General features: G+C 44.7%; 1 protein-coding gene across 3 annotated transcripts in view; it reads right to left on the bottom strand.

Moving 5' to 3' along the window:
• Positions 1 to 25,118, bottom strand: part of FN1 (fibronectin 1) — a 54,321-nt gene extending 29,203 nt beyond the window's left edge. For all 3 annotated transcript variants that reach the window (XM_084264357.1, XM_084264356.1, XM_084264358.1), the window contains exons 1-19: positions 24,947 to 25,118; positions 24,513 to 24,641; positions 22,947 to 23,084; positions 21,008 to 21,139; positions 20,743 to 20,880; positions 18,049 to 18,207; positions 16,450 to 16,650; positions 15,792 to 15,971; positions 14,032 to 14,208; positions 12,970 to 13,122; positions 11,007 to 11,135; positions 9,269 to 9,412; positions 7,062 to 7,183; positions 5,680 to 5,857; positions 5,386 to 5,562; positions 3,726 to 3,854; positions 3,526 to 3,615; positions 2,810 to 3,004; positions 1,142 to 1,414 (exon numbers count right to left, since the gene is read on the bottom strand). In XM_084264357.1, the coding sequence (XP_084120483.1) occupies positions 1,142 to 1,414; positions 2,810 to 3,004; positions 3,526 to 3,615; positions 3,726 to 3,854; positions 5,386 to 5,562; positions 5,680 to 5,857; positions 7,062 to 7,183; positions 9,269 to 9,412; positions 11,007 to 11,135; positions 12,970 to 13,122; positions 14,032 to 14,208; positions 15,792 to 15,971; positions 16,450 to 16,650; positions 18,049 to 18,207; positions 20,743 to 20,880; positions 21,008 to 21,139; positions 22,947 to 23,084; positions 24,513 to 24,641; positions 24,947 to 25,106 (3,004 nt within the window). In that variant the 5' untranslated portion in view covers positions 25,107 to 25,118. The remainder of the gene's footprint in view (positions 1 to 1,141; positions 1,415 to 2,809; positions 3,005 to 3,525; positions 3,616 to 3,725; positions 3,855 to 5,385; positions 5,563 to 5,679; positions 5,858 to 7,061; positions 7,184 to 9,268; positions 9,413 to 11,006; positions 11,136 to 12,969; positions 13,123 to 14,031; positions 14,209 to 15,791; positions 15,972 to 16,449; positions 16,651 to 18,048; positions 18,208 to 20,742; positions 20,881 to 21,007; positions 21,140 to 22,946; positions 23,085 to 24,512; positions 24,642 to 24,946) is intronic.
• Positions 25,119 to 25,897: the final 779 nt, after the last annotated feature.

Raw genomic sequence — 25,897 nt, 5'->3', positions numbered from 1 at the left:
TACTATTTTCTCAAACAGCATGGCTATATCCAGAGGCTATCCCATTTCCTTTCCTTCCCTCTCATCTTTGTAAGAGTCGGACTGGATTCTCAGGTGTTGCTCTTCTTACTGTGGAGAGCTGAATTTTGGTCCTCTGCATCACATGACCCAGTCAAAGATCACCACAAATGCCGAGTCCCCCTTCCATGGCCAAATAAACAGGATCTGTTCAAACAATTCACATCTCAGGTTCTGTCTGCTTCTCTTGGACTAAAAATGGAGATAACCACTCAAAGCCACACTAAACTCCCCCTCCTCCTCCACCTGAAAATCCACACTGAACTCCTCCACCTAACACCTGCTCAGGAACTCCTCTTCTCTTCTCTGCACTTCTCCAATGCAAAAAAGCAGTGCCTGACAGACTGTGTACTTTGCTTGTCACCTTGCTGCACAGTGGTGACGTGCTGCACTGCCACCAGATCATTATCAAGCAGTTTGAGAGATCCTGCATGACCCTTCTAGAAAATTATGTGCTCCCCACAGCTCTCGCCAACAGTCCATTCAGGCTGCTGCAAACCAGTTCCCCTGGTTTCACTGGGATGACAGTGACATTTCTGGGAGGGGGGGACTGGGGGACAGCCTGACCTGGCAGAGCTGAAATGCAGTGCTTTTAATGCCAAGGCCTGTCCTTACATGTGCATGTAGAACTCCTGCTGCTGACAGTGGAGCCAAATAGGTGTGTAGCTGTCAGAAAGGAGATAGGGGTTTTCAGAGGAATCTCAGCAAGGCTCCTAAGTCATGCTAAAATCTGCCCTAAGGTATCCTCAAAGAAAAAATATCACAGGCTGTGATCTGCACTGTACAAGAACTGCAGGGCCCATCAATTCTCAGTCAGTAATAAAAAAGTTGAATTCCAGCCATATGAAATTGTTTTAAAGTGCCATGAGAATTAAACTCCCATTGGAAAGCCCTGGAGGAGGATAAATCTGCTGAAGAGATCATTGTTTGAGTGAATGAATTCCCAGCCCTATCATCCTAGTTATGGGATACCTCCTGGGCTGTAACTGTTGCACTTTAAGTGCTCTGTTTATATATTTCTCTAAGCGACAGAGAAATATGCACTTCAAAAGGTTGGAAAAAAGCATGAAGGAAAGACACTTACTTGTGGTTTGCTCCCCAGTCAAAGGTTTACTCTCCCTGCCTTGGCTCACGGCAAAGATCTTAAAGAGATAGGTTGTTCCTGGGATCAGGTCAACAACTTCAGCAAAAGAGCTCCTGGTGATAGGCAGTCTCTGGCCATGCTGGCCAGGGCGATTGACAGGGATCACTTCCACTCGATAGCCAGAGACTTGGCTCTGCGGTGGGGTCCACATGATGGTGATCTTGATATCAGAAACCTCCACAAACTGAAGGTCTCTGGGTGAAGGAACTTCATCTGAAAGCAAAGCAACAGAACAGTATCTAGTGGGAGTCCTTAGCAATCAGGAAGAGAAGCTATATGCTTACATGGAAGGAAAAAGTGAATTTTGATTGAACAGTGGCTGGCTCAAGAATATTTACCAAATTAACCTTACTATACAACACACATTCCCAGATAATGTTCAAGCAGGCTGTAATTCAAAATATCACTACATAGTTTTAAGTATTTTGTGCCTTCAGTCACAGAAGGTATCTTGCTGAAAGAGAACCAATAGACCAGATGTAATGTGCTACAGAACTATAAGTACATGCAGAACCAAAAACTCGGGAGGAAAAGATATTTTCTAGGGGTTGAAAACACGAACCTCTTTTTAAAATTAAAAGAGAGGGTTTTCAAAACCTATGGCATGTTCTGAATGTCTATAATTAACTTTAAATCCATCTTTTATAATTAAACAAATACAGGGGCTGATTTGGCCTTACTGCAATGAAAGATAAAATCCAGTTCCCTCTGTGTTGGTCCACAATACTGCACCCCTAAATTCCTACATTGAAATTAAGTTTCTTCAGATCAGTACTAACACTCCCCTAAGGTTAACCAATGCACATTTTTAGAAGATGCAGATGCCAAACCATAAAATCGTTGAGCTGAGTTCATTCCTGGTAAATTCCCAGTTGCAAACACGTGCTTGTAACTTGCAGGACCATAAGATTCCACTGCTACCACATCAAGATCACAATTCTTTCACTATTCTTTCTTTTGGTTTGGCTATTCAGCCCAACTGGATACTTCAAGAACCCTGAAACCAGTAGGTTTTTTTTTTAAATTGTGGGTGCCTCAAGTTTAGACCGTTATGGTGTTATTTTGGCACATCAATCAGTGCTGAGCCATCTCCTATCCCTGCCAACTGCAATGGAAAATAATGGTTGGGACTGGAAGGGAGAGGGAGAAGTCAGGTGAACGATTTGGATGTGTTGTGGTACCCGAGTACATAACCTGCCAACATCTGTGGGCCAAGTACTGAGGCAAATTGATTTACCAGGCTTTCAAGAAGATCTCTTAGCAGAATACCCTTAAGACAACTTTGGGCACTGTGATGTCTCTTTTCCATAGACACAATGCAAGACCACCCTTCTGACCTGCCTGCAGTCTGCTCCCTAGGAATTACAACACTATTAATGCGGAGTGGTGGCTTGACTGCATCAGTTCATAAGCGAGTTTGACTTTACTGTAGAACTTCAAGACCAGTGACATTTACAATTCAAAACCACAACAATGAAGACAAAACCCAGATCTGAATCCATTTAAGGATTCACTTAGCTAGAGCAATGGAATCCTGCATTGTCCTTTGTCTCTATGTACTAGGAGAAAACTCAGCGACTTGATAATCCCGAACATGCTGACCCTTACCTGTGCGTGGGACACCGGTTGTTTCCTGCTGGATGAAGATAGGAGTACTCTCCTGATTTTCTTCCACTGCGTAAATGCTGATGTTGTACTGAACACCCGGCATCAAGTCACTGAGTGTTACAGAGGTAGCAGTGTCAGGCAGGTTGAGCTCTGTGCTGCTGCCTTCCACAGAGGGTGCGTAGATAATTCTGTAGCCTAAAACAAGACAGAGATATATGTAGTCCTTAGCCACAGTCAGTAAGCCAGCACAAAGAATGCTAGGAACAAGACCTAAACTGATGTGCCCACTGGGGTTTCCTGGAAATAGTCCTGTGGCTTGCCTGTGCTCACATCCCATCTACAGATTGCACACTCCCAATGCCTTACAAAGCACAGTCTGACTGGGATTAGAGTATTCCTGAATATTAATGTGTGGATTTAGGTTGTACATAGTTCTCATGGTTGTTACGGGATGGTCTGGATGACAGATACAAAGAGGAGATCATAGGGCTTGTTTTTATTTAACACAAATCCCGAAAGAATTGTTTTGCATGCAGCCTCCTAAATTGCTTGATTCAGATGATGAAACCAAACAAATGTTAAACTGTGTGCTTTCCAGCTGGTCTCTCTGCCTGGGCAGAATTATGCACTAGCCCTGTTATATTTCCTTTCCTTTTTTTACCTTGATTTCAGGTTCTACCAACATGGCACAATAGATGCACTCCAATTAGACAAACCTGTGATGGGAGCCTGTGGTCTGCTCCAGCTAATGACAATTGATGTGTCATCTACACTTTCCACGCTGTGCTCAGGAGGTGCATCAGGAGCTGTTTAAGGGAACAAACAGAGGAAGACTCCAAGCATGAGGATAAGATGTAACAAACAGCAAACAATAAAAAGCAGCTTTCAAAGTGCAGCAACACCCACCCCCACGTACCTGTAGTCTGTGAAGTAGACAGGATCAGATTCTGCTCTCCTTCTTCAGAGATCTGGTAGACATTAACAATATACTTGCGACCAGGAAGCAAGTCGGGGATGTTGACAGAAGTGGCTGTGCTTGGAAGATCTAAGGAAGGCAGGAAAGGAAAAAAATCACCTTAGCAATTCTACCTTATTTCATTTGGAGAGAAAGCAAGGAGATCTCTGTTCTCATCTGGGCTGAATCACAATCTGCCTGAAATAAAACAGCAATTGTTCCACACTATGCCTTTAGTCCACATCAGAAAATTTGTGTGGAGAGTTGGGACAGGTGCAGACACCACCTAGGACAGCAAGGCTTGATGTGTGGCATGGCAGGGCACACCGCTGGCATTTAGCTGTCTGAGAAGAGTGCTCATTTCCTACCCTGACTGTTGTATTTTCAAACCAAAATATATGGAAAAGTTTTCATGTGAATAGGTAGGAAAGACTGACTCATGAGTGGAGAAGAATGACATGATGGGGGCTGATGAACATCTGCCTCCCCTGTTCCTCCAGATGTCCACCTACATGTCAGATTAGGAAATTCCCCATACCGGCCAGACTTCATCATCTTAAGGGAAACTGGCAACTGCCTTTCAATTTGTCTGTAGACAGATGAGCTCAAGAGCTGCTTCACAACACAGCTCAGCTGTCTGAGCAGCCAACATGCAGGCAAGAAAGGTGATGAAAGTGCTGGCAGCCCCAATTTAAGCCATTTCTGCTCCTGAATCCAAGCCTATGAGTTCAGGAGAGCAACAGTCCAAGGAGAATTATTAGGTCAGGGGATTATTGTTCTTTTTCTCATGTCCTAATAGCTATTATAACCTCAAGTCTTTGTGAGATATTGCTATGACCATTGTTAAGACAGGAACTTAGGAAAAAAGAAATTAAGATGAAATTATGTGTGGTGACACAGGGTCTACAGCAGATGTGGGAAAAGTGAATTCAATTCTGAGGTCTGAGTCCAGTGCCTTTAATCAGCTTCCTGGCTTAGCTAGGTTGTCACATTATCAAAGATGAGTAAGATCCAAGTCAAGCAAAACAACTGACAGAGAGGACTGGAACAGACATCCATGAGATGACAAGTAGACAAGAGAAGGCACTTGGAAAAGATTTCTTTCTGTCCGTTCTGATGGAAGGATAAAGGTACAGCAAAATAAACTAGCTAGTCAGCAGGTTCAAAGAAGGGCTTTGGTTCTCATCTGCACTGCTGCTCATTTCAGAATGCCATGGAAGCTAGTAAATTTACATTTTGAAAGGGAAATAAAGGTAGGACAAATTTATGGAGCTGAAAAGAATATATATATCTATCCACAGTTCCTACAAATCCACCTCCCCGACCCAGAGAGTATTCATCTGCAGGATCCTGGGATGACATTCTGAGGGAGTACTGCTATGTACTTGCCTTGTTCTCATGCTCTTTCTTGGAACATGAACTTACAACCTTTGGTGGAGAAAGGACAATGAACTAAGTGAGTGCCTAGCCTGAGCTAGTCCTGCCACTCTCATATCCTAATTGAATCGTACTGAAAGACAGCGAGATCCCCACTGTTTACACGAGCTACACCGATTGTCACAGGAAACAGCAATGTGCTCTTAATAACGCTTTGGTCTCGTAGACTCAACTATTGTCTCACCAAGATACTGTGGCTCATCACCCTCCTCACTCAGCTCATACTCAACACGGAACCCAGAAACGGTGTCGGAAGCAGAAACCCAGGAGACGACAAAGCTGTTGGAGGTGATTTCAGTGACTGACTCTGAAGTAGCAACCATGGGAGGAAGAAGAGTTGTCTCTCCTGAAACAGTATTGCCTACAAGAGAGAAGAAAAGTTCAGTTAAACATCACTACTTCGTGTTAAGCAGGATGCACAAAACAGTCTTAGGTAAAGGCCATTAGGCTTTTCTGGACGCCCCGCTGCTCAACGTACTTGTCACTGCTGTGGTGCTGGTTGTGGTAAAATCGAAGCGGGTGACTTCTTTGTGGCCGTACCGCTGAACACTGATGAGCTGCCCTTCATATATCACACCAGGCTTCAGGCCTGAGATGGTGTAGGAGTTCTGGTAGCCAGGGATGGTGGCTTCCCTCCACTGCCTTCCAGAGTTTTTCTGTAACAACACGGACACCCGAACAGTGAGAGACTTCCTGGCCTGTGGGCAGGAGTACCAAGTGACCTGACCTGCTACATGGTTACCAAAGCACTGGGTTATACAAACAGAGGTATGACTCAAATGCTGAAGCACAGAATCATGTCAAATGAGATGAGAAAGGTATGCCAGGAAGCAGGGCTAATGACTTTCAGGGCAATTAATTTTTATGGGGATAAATTGAAAAACAATCTAGCTTTCAAATTTTCCCTTTAAAAGGAGCATTTTATGTAACATATACACTAAATTCATTATCAAAAATGCATTAAGGTATGAAGGAATGCCTAGAAAATGCACGTGTGAAGGCTGTTCCCAGTAACACTCTAAAGCCATCATCTGAAAACAATCCACAGAAAGGTTCTTTCCTTCTACCCTGCGTTTGAACTCTATGGGAAGCTCTAAAATAATGCTCCATCCTCTGAAGTTTGCAGTCCAGTGCTTTAAAGTCCATTTCATTCAGGCCCTGATCCAAGATACACTGAAGTCAATAAAGACTTGAGTGCCTTTAATGGCTTTGGATCAGGGCCTTTATTGTTCTCTTAATAACAGGCAGCATAGAGGTACTAATATTCTTAATCATTAAGAGATCTTTTGTGAAGCTGTACTCAGGGGAACTGTAAGACAACTCGCCTACGTTGGTTAAAACGAATCATCCCCCAAATATGAGTGAGCCAACAAGCAGTGGTTAACCAGCTTCGGTTTAGACTTTACAGAAGATGGGAGATGACTGTTTACTTAATCATATGCTAGCTGTTTATATATTCGTATCTTACTTATTTTTACCTCCTCAGTAATAGGAGAAAATCTATCCCAGTTGTCTCTGGACATGCACGTGGTACTAAAACAATGTTTCTTAGGAAGAAGGAGTTTCCACAAGGATTTACGTTGCTTAAAGTGAGGAAGGACAAAAACCTGTCTGTTTACTGTGCTACTGCTTTGGTTAATAAGATACTTCATGAACACAAAAGTGAGCAGTAACGTTTGGGCACAAAAACATATATAGCACTGTGTGGCTTTGATTCTCAGAGTAATTGTTAACCTTGATGGGACAAGGACACTGAATTACCAACTGAAGTTTGCCAAAATCATGCTAGCCACTTTTTTCAGGCACCAGAAAAAGCCGAATAAAGTATTTCTGATAAATAATTATGATTGTGGCACTCACCGGTCTCCAGCGCAGGATGTACTTGGTGATGTGAGATTGCTCAGGAGCATTCCACTGGATGGGGTGTGAGTTTGGCTGATTTGTACTCTCTGTGATGATCACTTGAACAGGCCCTGCTGACCCTGAAAAAAAGAATTCCCATTTTTAACATGCTGGTGACGCTTTTCTTCTGCCTTCGTTGTGGAGTCATGAAAAAGCAAGAAAGGTACATGAAAGTTACTACTATTATATTGTCTTTCTATCCTTAAGACTTCTGTCTACTTAGAAAAAAATGGGGAATTAGAATATATTCTGTGAGGGAACTAACATGTACTGTTTGCTTTGATTTCTGTTGAGTGATCAATGAATTAAAAAACTGGAGTGGCCTAGTACAGAAAAAGTCTGCAAGGCAAAGCCATGCTGTTCAAAGAGGGAGCTTCTCAGCAGCTTCCACCAATCAGTATCTTCTGCAATGGGAGCAGGGAGACATGAGCAAAGCCTGCCACATCCAAGTCCCATCTTGCAGCACGGCCAGGGCAAATTCCTGATCTGACATTGAATATAGCCTGAAGGAGACACTGGTCTTTTATTATTTTACTAAATTTCTTAGGCAGTTGATTTGAAACACTGATTTACACTGAATTACGCAGTCAGGTATTTCTTCTGCACACCAACCACACCAGAAGGGTTAGTGGAAGTCTTGAGACAAACCAGGACCATAATAAACTCATGAAAATACAAGTTCATCAGTGCCTGAATGCTTTAAGACCACAGACTGCATTTATCTATATCAGGCTCAGGCATACTCTCTCCACAAAGCCCTCTAGCAGAGGAGGAAAGGGTTTATGATCCCATGGTTCTCCTTTCAGACCCTCCCAGCACTGCAGGGGAGGCTTCACTGAACGCTCAGCAGCACTGTGCTTGTGCTAGTTCTCAGGAAATCCCAGCAAAGAGCAGCCTGCAATCTGCAGGGAAGCGTCTCTTGGTTTAGTCACTAAATAAGTTCACCCTGCTCCTGCTCCCAACATTTCTAATTATGATTTGTTTGGACAACTATGTAACATATATACCTGTGCCTCATTTAACATGACTTCCAGGCAAACATACCTTTGCCCACATGCAGAAAGTTTCAAAGCTCACCTAACCCCAAACTTACATTCAGAAACATTAGATTTGGTTCATTTATGTATTTTCAGTCACTCTTGTGCCTAAGTAAGTCCAAAGCCCTGGTCTCCAGGGTGGAGATGTATGTCACATATTTCAGAGATACGCTAGTTTAAAGCGGTCTGATGGGAGTCAGTGAAGCTCAGCAACCCCAGTGAAGGGAAAAAAAAGCCTGAAGAAGGCTTGCTTCCTATACTTGCCATCTTTAGTTTGCTGCCTCAAAAGAAGGCAGTCCCTTACATTCCTTACATTCCCTACATATCCATTATATTGGGTCTTTTACCTCTCAGGGCACTTAGGGGATAAATACATTGCAGCTACTGAGTGGACAACTCTTCTTAACCTCTCTTGATATAAAAACAGAAAATCAAACTCAGCACTGAAGCTGCTACATCCAATCCCCAAAGCAGTTCCTCCCCATTTATGTTCTGAGATGGGTTGAGGAACCAATGACATGAGCAGTCTTCTCCCAACAGAGAAGCCAAAAATACAGCCTTAATATTTCATCTCATTCAGATGAAGAAAGTGGTGGTTGCAACTTCCCTCTTTAAAAAGGGGCAACTTCTCTAATCATCTTCAGGGAACTGAAACACAACAAGCCAACAAACAGGCATTGCCTGTCCCTATAAAGATTTGCTGGGACTGACCAGGCAAAAAGTTCAAATACTTCATTTCTTCAGAGCACAGATCAGGAAAATTGATTCATTCTGTGGCAGATTTTGTGTCTGTAGTGAGTAGGAAAGGAAAGACTAAACTCATAGGAGTTGTAAACAATAGAAACTGAAGGTTGCAGGCATGATATCGCTAAATAACAAGAGGCAATGTAAACCCAAGTTGTTGTGTGAACCGGTAGTCATTCTCTAAACTAAGCCTGGCCTTAACAGCCTGGCTCTTTCTTTATAATCATGACACCTCTTTGTCTGCCAAGGGAGGGGGAGATGGTTCTGTTTAAAATGGAGACCAAACGGAGTAACATACAGAAACATGAACAGGAAAGGAGTGGTAATATTGCTTTCCTAATGTCTTACTCAGCGGATGAGTTAGTAATCTGATGTGTTTCTTACCGGGATAGGTCTGCAGAGGCTGGCAATGCCATTCTCCAATACCACGGCCATAGCAGTAGCACTGGTATCTGACACCGTGGACGTACTTCTCCCAGGAATCTCCAATTTGGTAAAAGGTACGGGTTTCTGAATCCTGGCATTGATCTAAAGAAGAGACAGTTAGCCACAGTGTGCTACTGGAACTACAGCAAAAATATCTATGCCAAACACAAAAGAGTAAGTCACAGGAGATTTTTACACAAAGAAATAGAAACAATAATGTTTCTTTACAAATATAGTTGCATATAGGCTAAGTGACAATAGAAACTGAATCTCAAATCAAGTTTCTTGGTGTATCACATGTTATGTTAGATACTAGGGACCTAATTCATCTGTGATGCCTTTCTAAAGGCACTATTATAAGTGCAGGCCATCCACCTGGCAGTCTTCCCAGAGAAGTCAATGGAGTGTTCCTCCATGAAAGGATTTATTTTGAACTATCTATCGTGGACCCCAATTCTGCTTCAGTCAGCTGGTTCATCCCTTATCCAAAGTGAAACCACGGTGTTCTCAAGGCAATCAATGGCAAAATTCCTACTGGCTCCAGCAGAATTCAGTCATATTTTATAAGTCCAAAGTGAGCCATTAGTTTCCAGTAGTCTTTCCAGATTTACCACTGTATAAACCAATGGAGGACAGATCAAATCCTGAAATCAGCTTAACTAGTGTAAATACAACCCTGTAGCAGCGCTTCAGTGCACTTTCTCGTCTGACCTATGCCTGTGTTTCTGACTGAATGGAAATTTTTAGTGAGAGCTAGCGTGGTGCTTGCTGGGATAAATATGAGCCTTGTTTATAGAGAGATCAAACTTAAACTGATTACACCTTTACAGATAGCTGATATCATTCCACTCCTCTTCTTTCAAAGTTGTAATTTTCAGGAGCTTTATAATCCAAGTTCTTCCATAAACCTGTACACTGTAAACTAAGCTGAACTCAACCACTAGTACTTTCTAACAGATTTTCTTGGCAATAGTTCGAAGTTCTCTTGGATTCAGTAATTGCAAACCAAACAGTCAGGTCTTATCTTCCAGTCTAAGTTCACTAGGGAAGGTGGGGGGAAGGCAGAAGAGATGAAATCTTCCCATTCCTGCTGAGAGCCATGATGGTTTTAGCTAACCTCCGGAGTACTATTAACACATGTTGTCATCCTGAGCCTTCTGTCTTTGCCAGAACAAACAGCAGCCAACAAAATCAATTTAGTCCAAGGTAAGTTAATATATGCTGGTGCTCCTTTCTCAGTTCAAGGAGGGGATTTAAAGATTTTTTAGGATAGGGAAAGGAAAGAAACCCGATCCTAGCATCAGTGCCTAACCGCACACTGCTTTATCAGCGCTCAGAGAGCCCTGCCTGTTAGGCAGGCAGCTCAGGTACCTGAATTCAGCCCAATCTCCTAGGCCTGGGGCTAACATGCCCTATTACCACACCTTCCTACATTTTAATGGATTATTGCCACAATCCATTACTACTGCATCATTCTGCAGCATGTCTGATAACCCAAGCTTATCTCTTCAGCACTAGGAATCCCCTTTCACTTACCCTCCAGCAAATCCAGTGTCACTTCTACTTCTGCAGTTGCTCAGGGCAGAAAGTGGGCACAGACTAGGTCCAAACTCACATACCAGTTTCACCCTACCATAAGCAGTTCCTACGCAGCTGCAATCTGTGTTCAAGCAAGCAGGAAGAGCTGGTGACTTACCAACAGGATCACATTTCCATCTGCCCCGGCCCTGGCCAAAGCACGTGCAGTTCAGCATATGGCCCTCATCGTGACGCTTGTGAAAGGTTTGGTTCACATCGTAGGTGATACCATCAACAATGCACTGGTCTGTTTGAGAAAGAGCGGAGACACTTGTGTCAGCGATAGCTCTAAGAGTAAAGACAGAATCCTTCTGCTTGGAAGACTCTTGGAGACTCTTGATCAGCTTACAGAGATTGACCATGACAAGCTCCATCCGTGCAAAAGGGAGCCCTCCTGATATCTGAGATCACCACTGTGTACACACCGCTGCTCCTGAGTTTCATCAGTGTGCAATTAAGTGGGATTCAGTCCAAGGCACTACACGGTACACAAACTACAGAACAGCCTAGTTGTTCCCTTTGACAGATTCCACATGTGAAAGAACAGCTAAAAATGGCATGCTAATTTCTCTTACTGCGTCCTTTGAAGAAGATCTAAACTGAAATACCTCAGTGAGTACTGTCTGAAATCATTAGGACTATGCAAGGAGAAGAGAGCTGCTCCAAATTCATAAGGATATTGCGAAGAGGAACAAATTTCCTCACAATGTTATCCTGGTGGGATAACATTGCAGTAATCAGAAGACAGGAACAGATCTATTACACATTCAAGATGCTACTGGTGCCTACTAATCCCTTAAAACACAGTAACCAGACCCCATGTTTAAGTACAATGGTATCAGTCTATTCAGTTCAATGGTGATGTGTCAATCTGATCTGGCCCAGAATTCCTAACTCCAGTCTAATCACAGCAAGAAACAGAAAGACAAAACAAACATGAAAGCCACCCCAGAAGAGCATTGTTTTGTTAACTGGGACCCAAGAGACCCAAATTCAGTTCCAGAGTCAATCACAGACCATCCGTCCTTGGAGAAGTGACCCAGTTAATTCCAGGCTTTCATTCCCCATCATACTTTCCCACACCACAGGTCTGGCTTCAGGATAAACCAAGCAGCACTCAGACCCTCCTATGGGCGCCAAGGACCTTCTGTTTGCTATGTTTAAACAGCTCTACTCAGATAACCTTTGCCTCTGAAAAAGCAACGTATCTCTACCTTCCCCATCAAGAAAGACCACTTTAAGTCCAGAATGAAACTGCAGAGAACTAGCTGTGGACGTGGAAAAAAAGGAGTTTCACAGACCAGGATTTTAGCAATGGATTTCTCACTGTTCTGAAGGAAACGCAGTAAAAAAAAACCACCCTCCCAAAGCCCTGGAGTGAGCCTTTCCCTATAAATTATATCCAGTTTCAGCAGTGGCGCTTAGTCCTTTCTTGGCTGCCTGACAGCAAGCCCCCTGCCTTTTCCAGACATGAAGCCAATGCTGTGAGCTAGCTGTAGGATGATCAAATGTCTGTGCTTTTAAGTCGTCTTTTTTCAGTATTGCTTCTCCACTTGGACCACTCGTATAAATAAGTAAATAAATACAAGTAATCTCAGTGCTTGTCCTGCCAACTTTTCATATAGATTAACCAGCAAAGGGCTAATCCAGCATAGAGGAATATAAAATTTCACTGCAGAAAAATAAACCAGAATGGCTCTGCATTCAAACTTCAGACTAGTCTGGAGTTTTGTCTGTTCTTGAGGGGGTGAGGTGCCTCTGCAGAGCCCTCTATAAAGTCACAGCAGTGCTGTTTCCTAAATGGAGACAAAAGGAGCTAGGGATTTCTACTAGTCCAGCTAATCAAGGTTTGTTTCTGCTCGCAAGCTTGCAAGGGCTGAAACAATACATTTCCAGCAAGTAAACAAGACAGGAACTTCACACAGCTCCTTGGATTCCCTTTCCACTCTAAAGAAAAACTTGACAATAAATTATAACTCATGATCCTTAGGCTCCAACCAGAAGTGAAAGAAAAGCAAATCAGTTTCTCCCACCCCCCAGACACTCAGACTGAAAGGTGGCATCAACACGACAGTCAATACCTCTGAGCTGGGAATAGGCGATGCAAGTCCATTCTCCACGGCCATTTCCTACACAAGTGCATCTCATCATATGGCCCATGTCATGTTGTTTATCCCACTGGTCCCCAACACGGTACATGACACCATCGTTGGTTGTGCAGATTTCTTCATGGGCTGGTTGAGAAAAAAGCAAGAGGATACTTTATGTGGCAAGAATTAACAAGATCTTGAGGGCTTGGGCCACTTGCAGTGCTCCTTCACACTGTGTAGCGGTTTCCACATCTCAGCAAGGAAGCCTTAGGCACCCACGCAATTTCAAACAGCATTTTTGCTGGGTGATGACATTCTTTAAGTGGAGATTCCTTATAGGGGTTCATTCATTTAAATTCTCATTTGAAAGCTACTAGAAATAGCTTCTGTACAATATCCAAGGGGTGCTATGAGAAAGAATCTGTTCTTGTTGCATACATGCCTTTATATAAACATAGCCATTTGAAGACCTGCATGTCCCACACATGGAACAGAAGGACTCAGATGCTACATTGGCCTTAGTTACCAAAGGCCTTTTAAGAATTGATAGTCACATTCCCTTCCACTTGTCCCCTCCTGACACCACAGAGAGGAGTGTGGATTGTAGGAATAGACCACCACATTGATTTTGACATCACTGCCGTTTTCAGGTTAACACCTAACCACAGGTGAGGCACGAGGAAGTGATGGGCCATGAGAGAAACACTGGTAGATGCAAGATAAATACTTCACTCGGCACAAAGCACTACAGTCTGATGCTCTCTAATGGTTCTACACCAGTTTGCAGCAGCTGAGAAGCGTGCTTACCACTGGCCTGTAGCAAAGAAGTAATGACAACTGGCTTCTCTGGCATTGCCTAAATCTCCACGAGAGGTGGTCAGTGGGGAAAAAAAGGACAAAATGAAACTTCAGAAATGCCTGAAAGGCTTTTGGGCTGGCATGCAGCTCACTGGAAGTCATCAATAACTAACCAACGACAGACAGCTCTTCACTTTCTGGTCTAAAGAAAGGCTTACAGGTACTCCATAATCCCTTTACGGTTCTCAACCTTACCAGCCATAGGGCAGAAGCCAAATTTCTGGTCAGCGTCATAGTTCTCTGTGGTTCCACACCACTTCATGTTGTCTCTCCGTCCCTCAGAAGTACAGTCGGTGTAGTTGCGGTTGTTGTACAGGAAGGGGAAGTGGCACAGAGCACCATTGGAATTGCCACCGCGTGTTTGGACCAAAACTGTACAAAAGTGAGAACAGATACAGTTGAAGCCTGCACTCTCTCTTAGAACGCATGGAAAAGCTGTAAAACAAACCACTAGCACTATTTTTTCCCACATAAACCCTGCATGTTATCCATGGGCCTCTTTTCTTGCTTTTAATGAATTCAGATCAGGAAACACAAGCCTTGCATAAGGTCAATTCAGTTCAGACACTGCTCTGGAAGGAGCTGCAGAGCCAGCCATGGGAATTGCTGGGGAATGGGGAAAACCAAAGTTTGCTGTGTTTGGGAAGTAGCTTTGCAGACCCTTTGTGCCAAGGCCTAGAGAAGCAAATAAACTCACAGTTCTCAGCATACCTGTATTATCTCACTGAGCCTATTACCCAATTGTGCCCTTTGGCTTAAAGTAAAGCCTTAGCCCTCAGGAAAGGGTTACAACTCAGCTGTGTACAACAGAACCTGTCAAAGCCTCCCTGCAGGTTGGAAGCTTCGTGTTTTGCAAGCAGCAGTGGAAACAGGGCTGTAGTTTACCTGAACTAGTCACCTCTTGAGCAACTGCTCTTCAAATAACGGAGAACACGGAGGCAGTTGTTGTGTTTTTTCTGTATTGGTAGTTCTCATTCCCCACAGTGTATCACAAGAAGCATCACTAAAACAAGAATGTGTGCTTGGACAGGGACAGCAGGGTTTATTTTTGTTTGGTGGTGTTTTTTTAATTAAAAAAAAGAAAGAATACTGCATGTGTGACAGAGAAAGGCTTGACTTTTATCACAAAAACCAACTGAAGTAGAACAGAGTTTAAAAAAAAAAAATTCCTGCAGTGTAAGAAGCGGTATTTTCATGTGGGAATGTGCAAAACTCTCTCCAAGATCAGATCCCAGAGAAGCTGCCTGGATACTGTTTCATGGATGTCTGACAGGCTTTCCAGGAAGTGCAACCACACAGGTAGATCTGTGCTGTGAAGGGAACATCGACCATCCACAGACAAGAAGGAACACTGCTGTGTTAGTCATGCACCAGCTTTTGATCAGTGATCACAAATCACATTAAGATTGCTGCTATATATGGCAACCTGGCTAGATAGTCAGGATGCAGGGAGTGACAGAGGACTGCACAAACTGTACTCCATGAATATCCTCCTCTTTGCAGCCTAATAAGGGCATTGCTCTAGCAATACAGCCAAGAACAGCCGAAGTATACTTTGGGCCAAAGCTCTGTCCTGACGAGGTACTCCTGTTCTCTAAGGTCAGCTCAAAGGACAGAGAACAAAAGCTACACCTGTATCATATAATGGTTTAGGTTGGAAAAAACCTTTAAGATCATCAAGTCCAACCACTGAGCTGGCATTGTCAAGTCTCCTGCTAACCCACGTCCCTACGCGTCGCATTTACGCATCACCCTGAGCAGCCTTCAAAGATGCCAAGGGCACAAAAGCGCCCTGACTCCAGGCAGTCCCCCTTTCACAGGGCTGCCTGGCTGCTGAGGAATGGCTAGAGTCCTTCAGACTAACGAAACTGTTCAGGCAATCCATCCTTATGTTCCCTGGTCCTTCCTCCATCTGTGCATCAGGGTCACATGCAGCTCCTCTGAGAAGAGCTTACCGTTCTGCTCGGTACAGAAAGAGTATCTCCTGTCCTGCTCAAAGTTGGAAGTGGTGCTGCACCAGAGGTGCCCGTCTGTGCGGCCTTCGGTGGTGCAGGAATAGAAAGTCCTCCCGTCGTAGGTGAAAGGCAGAACACAGGCTTCTCCATCAGAATTGCCACCATATGTTTGGGTGACAGCTGTAAAACAAACACATCACAGCATTAGGCTCTGGCTTAATGCAATCCCCAAATCTTAGGGCTCTAAAACAGCAACAGCACAGCACTGGCTGCTGCAAACCCACACTGGCTGCCATGGAGCTGGGCCAAGACACACCAACAGATGACTTAGCCCCACAGCTGTGTCATTCTTTTACATTCTTTTCCAAACATATATTATTACAGTTCAGTTTAAAGAAAGTTATTAATGCTGCTCCCCAAGGGCTATGTTTTCCCTCAGCAAGCTATATATAACTCACTGGGAAATGTTTCTGCTGTACAGAACTAGGCATCAAAAAACTGAAACAGCTATTTCTTCACCCCTTGCACCTTTCTCCAGCATGTCTTCTTCAGAAGACATTTCTGATACACACACCAAAGGATCCTACTTCAAAATTAAACCACAGGGCATTCCCAAAAATCTTGTTGGATGGAAGAGGCACTAAACACAAACTCATACCTATTTCCTGGCAGCTGACTCCATTGCCCAGGCAGGTACAAAGCATTTGCTGGCTGCCCTGTGTCTTGAGCCACTGCATACCCACGGAGTAGACCACGCCGTTATCAGTTATGCACTGCCCATAAGGCTGAGGCTGGGGCTGCTGAGGCTGGGGCTGGTACAGCGCTGTCTGCACATTCGTGAAGCTAGGAGAGCCAGATCCTGCAGCAGAACATGGGAAAAGTGAGATGTGACATGCAAAGCCGAAGAACAGAATGTTTCAATTAAGTGCTGAGATAATAAAAGCACTCCATTCACATTGAAGGCACAACGCTCTTAGCTTCTCTAGACACGTCTTAATGGTTCCACTAAGCAAACCTCAAAATTAAAAGAACAACAACTACTTGTGCTAACGATAGCTTCTATGACTGCAGAGTGGCTTTGGAAAGGATTAAACACATAAACAATCCCTATGAAAAGCAGTTTAAAAAAACTTTTTGTGGGGAAGGGAGGGGGGAGTATTTGAAGGAAATACAAAATAAAAAAATCAAGGCAACAAAACAAAAAATACCAAGTAGGGAGATAAAGCATAAAGGATTAATTTTTAATTTTTAACTGAGAAATGAAAATAAAATACAAACATATTCATTTACTTTGGAATTTTTAAACTTTTGATTCAAAGTTTTTGGCCCCTTATCATTTGGAATAACATTGAGAGACAAAAAGGCTTGATGTCTACATCTACATAAATTTTTGCTAATGATTTCCACTGGAATCTCCACAAATTCAGCTCTGCTGAAATAGGGGAAGTAACAATGAAAAGAACATCCTGGCACCCTTGAAGCTTTGTGAATTCTGGAGTTAAGACCTTCTGAGAGCTTGAAATTAACCTGCTGGTACCAAATAGTTACAGGTCAATTACCAATAAAGATTTAGTATACCTATTGCAGCAAAACAGACAAGTTTTACACTGCATTCAGGTAACTTAGGAAAACTAAGGAAACTTAGATCCTTAAAATGGCAAAAAAAGAATATAGAAGCTGAAAGTTAAACAAACCTTGGTCTAATAATACATGCTACCTATAAACCAGGTAATATTTCATGCCAAGATTACAAACTATCTAACGTGTGTGTATTAAATAGCATTGCATACATGCCTCGACATCTCTGGCTTTTAAAGCTCAGCCACTAGTACATATATTTATCTTGTCAAAGAAACCAGGTGGTCTCAGTGGAGTTTAAATTAGGGACACTTCAACATAGGTGCCCTGAGGCGAATAAAGTTCAAATATTAACTTGAAGTGCCATGCTTCCAAGACAAAACTAGTAGATAAGTTAGAGAGGATGCACAGCCCTAGACGTGATTTACTGCACCCTGACTGTGCAGGCAGTCACACCTGTGTGTGCAAGTCCTGTTTGTGCAGAGAAACAAGGTATAAATTAATTTTACCTACACATGCACAAACAAGGAGTGTTTCCTGACCTCTGCCTCTCTTTGTTGCTGATCTTTCCCTGACAAGGCTCGTGAACACGCAGATTAGGATGGCACAATTCAACTCCCAGTCCTGTCTATTCACAACTTTCCTTCCCCTACCTCACACGCTGTGATGCCCCACTTACCTGTGGAAGTCGTATGCAGGGACGTGTGCCTCTCGCACTTCCATTCACCTCTGCCGTTACCGGTACAGATGCACTGAAGCAAGTTTCCACGGTTATCCTTCTTGCTCCAGGTGTCTCCAATTCTGTAGGAAGTCTTGGTGTCATGGTCGTTGCACCTATCTGTATACGGAATGTGTACGTTAGCTGTTTGTGCAACGGACGGCTTCACTGTGCCATTTGTAGTACTGTTGAGTTTAAAGCCTTTACTGAGAGCCCACCTCATTTTTTGCAGCGCCCTATTACAAGTCCTATCTGCACTAAAGCCTGCCTGAATCTGCATAGGCTGAGAGTATCCCAAAAGCCCGATGCTTTAGTCTGAGTTAAAATTCCCCTTTATTTCCAGAACTGTGATTTCACTTTACAGTCACTGTCAAATTTAGCATCATAACATTCTCAAGATCAACATGGTAAAATATGTTTGAAAGCAATATGAAAAAGCACACTGAAAACATTTCTGTAAGTTGCTTCTAACGTTATTTAAAGTCCATTCTGTCTAGCATACACCTTGAAAGCTTAAACTTGTTTTAATGCCCTTTTTCTTCTGTTTTAAAGCAGAAGACTCTGTAGCTGAGTCATTTCATACTATACACAGGTCACAGTTCAAGTTCAGGACTCCACTTCAACGGGAAGAAACTGAAACCTGTTTGAGGGCACTATGTTAAATTCCATTTCTTCCAAAAGATGTGTGTGTGTGTGTGTGTGTGTGTGTGTGTGTGTGTGTGTGTGTGTGTGTGTGTGTGTGTGTGTGTGTGTGTGTGTGAAGCTCTAGCAAAGTTAACATAAGCTGTTCATGTCATACCAAGAATATCAAACTTTCTAAATCTCCCCGTTGTCTTTAATAACCCACAACCCCTGATGAATTGAGTAAACGGGTTCAAAGGACAGCATAACAAACTACTTGTGTCTGGATGCCAGATCCACATGGATTAACTAGTCCTTCCATTACAACATCTTACTTCTCATTCAAGGGCAACTTGATACAGTGGCTCAAATATAATCACGGATCAATGAACACAGATTTATGAAGAGCCGTGAATGGATGTATGCATCATGCCAGATGAAAGAGCACACGGGATAGAATACGAATAAGAAAAACACGTTACTAATTCACATTGACTGGAGTTAAAATGACCAAAACATGAGTATTTGTCAGCAGAGTGGTAAATTGGTGAAGTATTTATTATGTAATCTGGCAAATGTGAAAAATACCCTGTTTTATGGACACTCAAACTCGCAAATTAGACAATGAAAAGCTGAAAAGACCCCCCAGAAATCAGCCATGATTCTGGAAAACGCTGGCCATAAAAGATATAGAACAGTAGCACATACTGAAGTGTAATGCCATTTTGTGGGTTACAGTTATCGTTTTACATACATAAATTTGAATTTCTCCAATTACATTTGAAAAACAAAATGAAAAGCAAACAGGTAATTTTACTGCAATTTCCCCTATGACAACAACGCAGACCTGAGTGATGGGAGGAAAGATTCTGCCAAATCATTTTTATTAGCAGTAATAACTCCTCTAAAATTCACAAATACATTCTGTTTTATTCATTCCTACTTGACAGTTAATGATTTTTCCCCATGTGCTTTTAACAGACTTAATATTGTCAAGGCTGGTTCGACTTTTACAGCTTATTTCTCGACCAAGTCTCTCCAGATCTTCAGTTTTAATCCCAACCCTCCCCAGACCTTTACAGGTCTGTTGTTTGTATCAGTAGAAAGCCATTTTCTGTGTGCCCCCAGAGAATAGAATATGAGGCAATTTAATGGCTACAGAAGAATTTCTCAAACCTTGCATAACAAAGGTGTAAGGTACAAAGTTAAATTTTCTTGAGGCAACTGGTGTAAACCATGATAGCCCCACAACAGAGCTTGTTCCTAACAAAACTGGAACAGAAGGTAGATAAACAAGGGAGATTTTGGATTTTAAAAGCCCTGTTTGCTCTGCAAATACAAATAACATGGAATATTTACGGTAATGTCCTTCAGCGATGTAAAAACTAAAAAAAAAAAGAGCCACCTGTGCTGGTGAAGCATGTTTACACTGCAGACAAAATGGTGGGAAAAACCAACAAGGGAGATGGGAGAACAGGCAAAACAAACCCTGTTTCAATTAACATATATATTAAACAGTAATAAATAGAAAAAATAAGATGATGTTTTAATCTGGAAGATCCTGCTGTTGAAGCAGGTATTTATTTCTCTTTAAAAGCACCTAATCCTCCTTCAGAAGGCTACTTTAGAAAACAGAAATGTTAAAGTTTCGCCAAACTCTCCACCATTTTGCAAACCAAGCAATTCCCCTAATGCAACTGTGACTCGATTGGCCTGCGGATTTCTTAAACCCTTCTCTGAAGCAGGTTAAAACCCCATACAATCCAGCCATTCGGTCACCAGCCCAGATCACCAGCTCTCCCATGTGTCTGCCCGATCACAAATGGCGGCCAGGACACACGAATGCTCCCCTTTCACCTCAGAGGGGTCTTTCCCCCCCACACTTCTCAGATGATGGTCACCCCTCCAAAATTACTGCCGCTTGCAACAGGACAGAAAAAAAGAATACCTTTTCTTTTTGATGAAGGACAGATTTGAAAACTAAGATACGATAAATAAAATGTAGGAGCAAGCAGGTGCCAGGCCAGCACTTACTTCTGGAGGTGCAGGTGATGCGGCCACTGCCCTCGCCCAGACAGGTGCAGTCCACCATCATCCAGCCCTGGTAGGGCTTCTCCCAGGTCTCACCAACCACGTAGGATGTCCCGGCCGTGTTGTCGTAGCATCGCTCGGCTGTGAGAGGGAAGGCAACAAGAGTCTACCCAGGGCTATCCCATAGGGAGATGCCTCAGGGAAGGCAAGGAAGAAGATGCCATATACCCTGACGGAGCTGAAGGAGGAGGAGGGAGATGGAACTTACCCACGGGCTTGCAGGTCCACTCGCCCTTCCCATTGCCCAGGCACACGCACTCCAGCATGTAGCCGCCAGTCTCATGTGGCCGGCGCCATGTATCACCGATCTTGTAGGACTGGCCACCCTCATGGCAGCGATCTGCAGCAGGACAGAAGGGAGCTGAGGTGAGGGACCATGCCAGGGACAAGGTAAGAGCCAAAGGCCACCTGGCCAGAGGCAAAGGGAGTCAGCTGGGGCTGAGGTGCAGAGTGGCAAGGAGGAGCAGGGCAGGACAGGGCTGTCTCCTCTTTCAGCCTACAAAATGGCACCCACCATTTTTTGATAGCACCTGCCATTTTCTGAGCCTCCCAGGCCCTCCTGTTCTCTCCCCTCAGCTAACCCCCTCCACGTTTCTAACCACAGCTGGTGAAAAGGAGACACAGAGGCCTGAGGACATGGTGTTTCTCAGGCCCCACTCACAGCGAGAGGGCTGGGGAAGGAGGGTTTGTCACCATCTCGTTCTGAGGTGGTGCCACACAGGCGCCTCTGTGGCTGGCCTACACAGTGTGAGGGACATGGTGGCCAGGCCAGCATGTGAAGAATAAGGAAATGTTTGGTGTGACACCCTGATGGGACATCAGTTCTCTCAAGCTTGGAAATCCTGCCCTGGAAAGGCAGTTTCCCAGCCCACTGTTGCCACACGGACCTAAGGCAGTCTGGACCCTCCAGGGAGGGAAACACAGTGAAGGGCAGTTTGCAGACACAGGGTCTTCATGCAAGAGAAAAAAAAAAGGAGGAAAAAAGAAACATGCATCTAGTCATTTATTAGGAGCCATTAAAATGTTTTGTTGGCTCATCTATGAAAGCAGAGAATTTGAGAGTTATGACAATTGATTCAAAGCCAGTTGCAGTCAGTAAGACTCTCCAGTGAGCTCTAAAGCAGGTTGCTGATGAGGAAATGAGACTGCTCTTGTGTTTGTAATTTCCTTACCAACTCTGTCTTTCCTTACACTTATCATCCCTGCCCAACAAAATGCCATTAAATGCAGAAAGGCTTCAGCTCTACTGGTTAGATTCAAGGTATTTTTTTCCCCCCACATTGTAACAATGGCTTCTGAGTCCTCTGTGGCAATGCTACTAGCATCAGCATGTGAGTCTTAAACAAGAAACTGGATACTTTTAAGAAAAATTCCTTTTCTCAAAAGGTGCCTCAGGGACTTTGAAATCACAGTCTTAAGAATCCTGACACACAATGATCTTCATCTGTGCTCACAGAAAGTCTAATTATGAACTGAAGGGAAATTGTGAACAATTCAGTGACTCAGTGAGGAAAGGATTTCCAGACAGACATGAAAGGGAGAGCTGGGGAAAAACGACCAAGGGAAAAAGAAGAAGGAACAAGAGGAAGGTATGGGTCAGACTGGTAAAACAATAATTGCAGAAACACACTCAGCTAGTGTCTAGCTACCAGATCCTACCTCCTCCTGGGACAAGTGGAGGCATGACATTTTTGGAGGACAGGTGGACTGGCTCTCAAGTCGCATTAACTTACTATTATTATTTTTTCTGAGTAGTCACATCCATGCTTATGGTGTTATTCTAACTCACCAGCTGCAGAGCACACCCTTACCCTTTTCCAGTCAAAAAACTAAATGTGCCTGTGAAAATGTAATGCACTGCTGTCTGCAGTAAATGTACTAACCTGTATAGCTGAACAGTAACTGTAAATTTTGGCCTACATTTTTATGCATAGCACTTTACCTCTTAAGTACAAGAGGAATTTGGTTGTGCAAGTGTATGTACATGGGGAAAGGGCTTCAATTCCAAGAGTTTAATGGGCTTTGGATTAAACCCCCCCTCCCCTCCTCAGCTCTAGCTAATGGATACTGGGAATATTGTGTAAGTTGCTCTGGAAAATATGACACAAAGGAACAATAGCTGTAATAACATGCTCTTAGTTACACACTGGCAATGGTGCAGCTGATTCTCCCACGTCCAGCTCCGATGCAAGTACAATCCCAGATCATGGAGTCCTTGGGGCGCTCATATGTCTCCCCTACTCGGTAAGTGGATCCAGTGTATTTGTCAAAGCAAGTCTCTTCAGCTATGAGGGGAGAAAAATGAACTTCATGTAACCATGACAGTAACATGTACAGTCCACAGAAACACAGATTCCTAGCCTGCTCACATGGATACTTTTTCCTGGGGAAAAAACGCATATCAATCCCCACTTCCTTCCCAGTATGTGGGGAAGTTAGGTGACATTCAGCCCCCTCAAGGTCCCCATGATGCTCCCTCCCGCAGTGAGCCAGAAGTTGGGAACTGCATGGCACGTGGACAGGGCATGCCCTGAAAGGATCAATCCCAGCTGCCTGAAGTGCAACAGCACAGAAAGCAGGAGGGAGCAAACATCCCCAGGAAGCAGTGCGCTCTGTCATGCTAATTCTCCTCATTCTGACCTGGCAAAATACTGAGCATATTAATCCCAAATTCTGCAGCAGTCCCACCAGAGTCAATGACACTACTTGTGAGTTGTTCACACTTGCACATGAGTAAGTGATTACAGAACAGTTATGTCAGCGAGATCAGCAACAGAACAACCACTTCATGACAGCAGACCAAGATAACTGTGCCACGAGGGAAACTTGCTATTGGACTTGGAAACTGTAAAACCTGGGAATCCCTGCAGGGGAAGGGAAGCTGGAGTAAAGCCGCTCTTATGGAGGGGTAAGGGGATGGAGCACTCCTTAAAACACTCCAGCTGTGAGGCAGGCAGCGCACACAGATTGCTGGGACACTCCCATCTGTCTTACATGAGCACTATCAGCCAGGAACCAGTTTTTTCTCTCTGCTATCTCCACAGAAAGGAGTCATGGTAAGCCAGTGGCTTTGGACCAATAAATACAGACAGATCACATCTGATCATCTAAACGAGACCGTACCCCAGAGAGACGCATCTTCCTGCAGGCCCTGCATTTAAAGTTCTTTCTGTTAACTAAACTCTTTCCTGTAGAAGACTAAACAATCTCATTTTACACTCAATTATAGAAAGCGCAGAGCGCAGCAGGGCGCAGGACGGGGGGGATTGTGCTGTGGAAAGTTGTAAGCTGAAATATTTTTAAACAAGCTGACGACACTGCTCAGCTATGAAAAGTTGGGGTGAAGCAAGCAAACAGCACTGAGCCAGAGCTGCAAAGTGACTCCAGATTTGAACTTCCCCGTGCGAGCCCAGGAGTCAGTTCAGTTCATTATAAAGAAGAGGTTGGCTCCAAAATTAACATTTAGATCCAATCCTCCAGAGAGATGAGTGATGCTTGGCTCGGGGTTCTGGTGGCAGGCCCATCCCTAATGAAAAGCATTTTTTAAAACCCCAAGCCAGATCTTCAATGTAATTGAGTGTAGATCCGTTACTGACCCTAAGTTTTAAGCTCCAGCTGAAAACCCAGGACAAGGCTTAGCCTACTCGGCCCCAAAAGCCATTCAGGGGTTCCCAGTGCAGAGAAGAACAGAAAACCAGAGCACCAAAACTTACGTTCAGGTTTGCTTTCGCAGTTAAACCCTCTGCTTCCACCATAGCAGGTACAGACCAGCGTGTTTCCCAGGTAAATGCGCTCCCACTGCTGGTTTATCTGATAGTATCTTCCATTGTCAAAACAGGTTTCTGGGGGGGGGATGGAGAGGGGGGAAGCGGAGGGGCAAGAGGAAGAAAAGTTTGGCGTTACGGACGGCAGCGGCAGGGAAGGAAGGGGACCGGCACACGTGCGGGTCCCGCCGGGCCGGACCTGCGGAGCCCGAGGGGCAGAAAAAAGCCACCCGGGGGGTCACCCAGAGGTGCCGGGGCTCCGGCTCCCGCCGCGCTCCGAGGGGGCTCGGGACATCCTGGCGTCCCGTCCGCGCTGCCGAGGGGCCGGGCCGAGCCCCCGCCAATGCCTTGCCCGCGGGACCCCATCCCGGCGCGGTACTCACGCTTGCTCTGTGTGGGAGTGCCCTGAGGTACAGAGGTGGTCTGCGCCTGCCGCCGGCTTTTGCCGCCGCCTCCCCGGCGCTGTCCGCCGCCGCCCCCGGCCGCTGCAGCCCCCAGGCAGAGGGTGAGAAGCGCCAGCCGCCACACGGTGCGGCCCGGCATCACGGCACGGCACGGCACGGCACGGCACGGCACGGCACGGCACGGCACGGCACGGCACGGCACGGCACGGCACGGCACGGCACGGCACGAACAGCGGCGCCGCTTGCAGGCAGCCCGACAGACGGGACGGCCGCGCAGCCCGAGTTTTATATATAGGGCGGGCGGCACGGGGAAGGGGCGGCCGCCGCCGCCCCGGAGCCCATTGGCCTCGGCCGCCGCCGGGGCCGGGCGGGGGTTGCCACCGCCCCACCGAGTGTAGCCGGGCCCGGAGGCCACAAAGAACGAGCCGGGCGGGGTGGAGGCAGCCAGCGGTGGGCTGCGCGGGAAGCCTGGCGGGAGGGGAGGCCAGTCCCCGCAAAGAGAGCGGATTGGAAGGCGGCCGTGCCATTTTGTGGAACGTTTGGCTTAACAAAATGGCCCTTTTGGGGGAAAGACAAAACTTTTTCCCTTGAGCAGCGCTGCCTGTGAGCTGCTCCCGCTCTGTTCAGCAGAAGTTCTGCACAGGGGAGGAGATGAAGACAAACTTAGGTGTACAGGTTGGGAATCAGAAACCCTGATTTCACACCTCACTTGGAAACAGCTACTTGGTTGCATTCTCTTCTAAATAAATTTAATCACCTCTTTCTCTGACTTTTATTTCTTGCTGCCCAAACCCAATTCTGAGAACAAAAAAAAAGTTAGGAAGAAATGCTACTCTTAGAACCCCATTTGAGTGTACGGGATCTTCAGCATGATGATCTAATTATAACTGGGCTGTATACAATTTCTGTCATTCTCTTTTCCCAGTCTTC

Source organism: Gallinula chloropus, assembly GCF_964237585.1.
Source record: "Gallinula chloropus genome assembly, chromosome: 5".
Classification (NCBI taxonomy): domain Eukaryota; kingdom Metazoa; phylum Chordata; class Aves; order Gruiformes; family Rallidae; genus Gallinula; species Gallinula chloropus.
Note: the sequence above shows the minus strand (reverse complement) of the source record. Positions and strands in the feature narration are given on the sequence as shown.